The sequence below is a fragment of the Sinocyclocheilus grahami genome, unplaced genomic scaffold, assembly GCF_001515645.1.
Source record: "Sinocyclocheilus grahami isolate Dianchi unplaced genomic scaffold, SAMN03320097.WGS_v1.1 scaffold377.1, whole genome shotgun sequence".
NCBI lineage: Eukaryota > Metazoa > Chordata > Actinopteri > Cypriniformes > Cyprinidae > Sinocyclocheilus > Sinocyclocheilus grahami.
The window spans coordinates 1,717,487-1,719,986 of NW_015505556.1; the positions used below are offsets into that span (position 1 = coordinate 1,717,487).

Consider the following 2,500-nt stretch of genomic DNA (forward strand, 5'->3'; position numbering starts at 1 on the left):
TGAAGCGAACTTGGGTTCTGCAGCAGGACAATGATCCAAAACACACCAGCAAGTCCACCTCTGAATGGCTGAAGAAAAACAAAATGAAGACTTTGGAGTGGCCTAGTCAAAGTCCTGACCTGAATCCTATTGAGATGCTGTGGCATGACCTTAAAAAGGCGGTTCATGCTCGAAAACCCTCCAATGTGGCTGAATTACAACAATTCTGCATAGATGAGTGGACCAAAATTCCTCCACAGCGCTGTAACAGACTCATTGCAAGTTATCACAAACACTTGATTGCAGTTGTTGCTGCTAAGGCTGGCCCTACCAGTTATTATTACTGTTCATTTGTGTTATCTTTTACTAATATTTAAATTAGTTTGATGATCTGAAACATTAAAGTGTGACAAACATGCAAAAAAATAAGAAATCAGGAAGGGGGCCAACACTTTTTCACACAACTGTATTTCAAGCATTGATGAAACATTTGTTTGTTTATATTTTAGCATTTATTTACTAATTTTAAGCATTTTGAAATCCAGCATAATCACACATTTATTCAGCAATTTTTAGCATTTATTTATTAATTTAAGCATTTTTTAAACACACATTTACTTATGGAATTAAGCATTTATTTGAAAGTTTAAGCATTTATTTATGCATGTATTTATTCAACAATCTATTTAGGCTTTCTATTTATTTAAACATTTAGGCATTTATTTAAGCATTAACTTTATTATTTGTGCATTTATTTATTCATTTATTGATTATTTATATATTTGATGTTTAACGTTAACGTTTACGTTTTTTTTTACTGTTTTTATTCCAAAATTTATTTAAACAAGCATTTATGTATTTGTGTATTTAAGCCGTTATTTATTTATTTAAACTTTTTGACATTTTTTTTGTATCATTTAAGCATTCTTTTAAACATTTAAGCAATTTACAATATTGTTATATTTTTTGTACTGCTTTTTTAAATAATAATAATAATTTGTACTGCAAAGCTAGATTATACATTACACACATACACACATAATATATATATATATATATACTTATATTTTTATTGTTATACAAAATAAAAAGAAATAAAATTTTGTGATATGGCTTCATATATAAATGCTCTCCTTTTTTTTTTTTGCTTTCAATTTATATGGTAAAAGGTAACCTGGACATTCATCAGATATAAAAATGAGATTTGAGCCTGTGGTTAAAAAATATTGTGGTGGTATTATGGTACAGTGATTATAATAGCATGGTGCACTGAGCATATATCCTATTACTGAATGATGGTGTTTATCTCCAGGATACTTCAAATAATACCGTGATGCATGATCCAAAAGCATTGTAATGCTGTGATACTTTTGTTGTGTGTATGCAATGGAATGGTCTTAATAATGTAACGGTGTGTGTGTGTGTGTGTGTGTGTGTGTGTGTGTGTTTTAGCTTCGGGTCTGTCGGTGGTTTTGTTCTGTGTGACGCAGGATGAGCTGTTGAACCGGTTGATGGTTTTTGGCACAGCCGGGACGGTCGACTCGCTCTGCCATCTGAACGCCTGGGGACGCTGTTCAATACCCATACATGCCCTACAGGTACATAATCACACTAATTATATCGAGTAACTTGGGGTGACCATACGTGCCATTTTCCCAGGACGCGTCCTGGCCAGGATTTGTTTTGGCTTAGTTTTCATGCTTGCTGAAGGTAATGATCGAAAAGTAGTTTGACCAATAACATGCAAGCATTGTACATAATGGACCAATCATGGCGTGTGAGAAGGTGGGATCTACGGTCAATGCGACGCAATTACATGTACATATTAGGTGTGTTCGACTTGAAAGCAGTGCGGCTCAGACCGATCAGTGTTTGACATCAAAGTACCTAGAGAGCGTTTCGAAAGCATAATCGTCTGTATGGTATTTAGATGTCATACACCGATCGGTCTGCACACGCAAACAAAGCCAAAACCTCGATATTTTAGGCAATATAGAAATCCTGGCCAGGACGCGTCCTGGGAAAATGGCACGTATGGTCACCCTAGAGTAACTCTAATATTGTTCATGCAAACTCAGAGAATAAGGCATCAAGGCACTCAAAGCCATTTATTTTCATTGCCGAAGCGAAACCTTTGGCTGCATTGTGTCTGAAATGATATTTTTGCTCTGGTGTGATTTCAGGCCGGCCTGAAGAACCACCAGCTGGATACGGTTGATTTCTTTCTGAAGAGTAAGGAGAACATCCTGAGCCCCGCGTCTGGGTTTGTTCTGCCCGTCTCGACCCAAAGCCATCTGAGGAGTAAGTCAGCTTTAATGAGATCCTCTGATCACTAACGACCTTCTCCAGCCGCGGCTTAATTAAAAGTTCTTAAGAAGTGTCCTGTCTGATCTTCTGGGTCATTAATTAAAGGGCAGAAGAAATGGCGTAAATGTGAGGCTGGAGAGCGTCGTTAATGTGCCTCTGTTGTTAGCTCTTGACCTCATTGGTTGGGTGTCATAAATTGCATCCGAGTTACAAT

At 36.6% G+C, this 2,500-nt stretch overlaps 1 protein-coding gene across 1 annotated transcript in view; it reads left to right on the forward strand.

The window, feature by feature from the left end:
- spg11 (SPG11 vesicle trafficking associated, spatacsin) overlaps nucleotides 1-2,500 on the forward strand; it is an 80,396-nt gene that overhangs the window by 27,827 nt on the left and 50,069 nt on the right. The window contains exons 8-9 of the mRNA XM_016230765.1: nucleotides 1,432-1,577; nucleotides 2,163-2,280. Coding sequence (XP_016086251.1) covers nucleotides 1,432-1,577; nucleotides 2,163-2,280 — 264 coding nt within the window. The remainder of the gene's footprint in view (nucleotides 1-1,431; nucleotides 1,578-2,162; nucleotides 2,281-2,500) is intronic.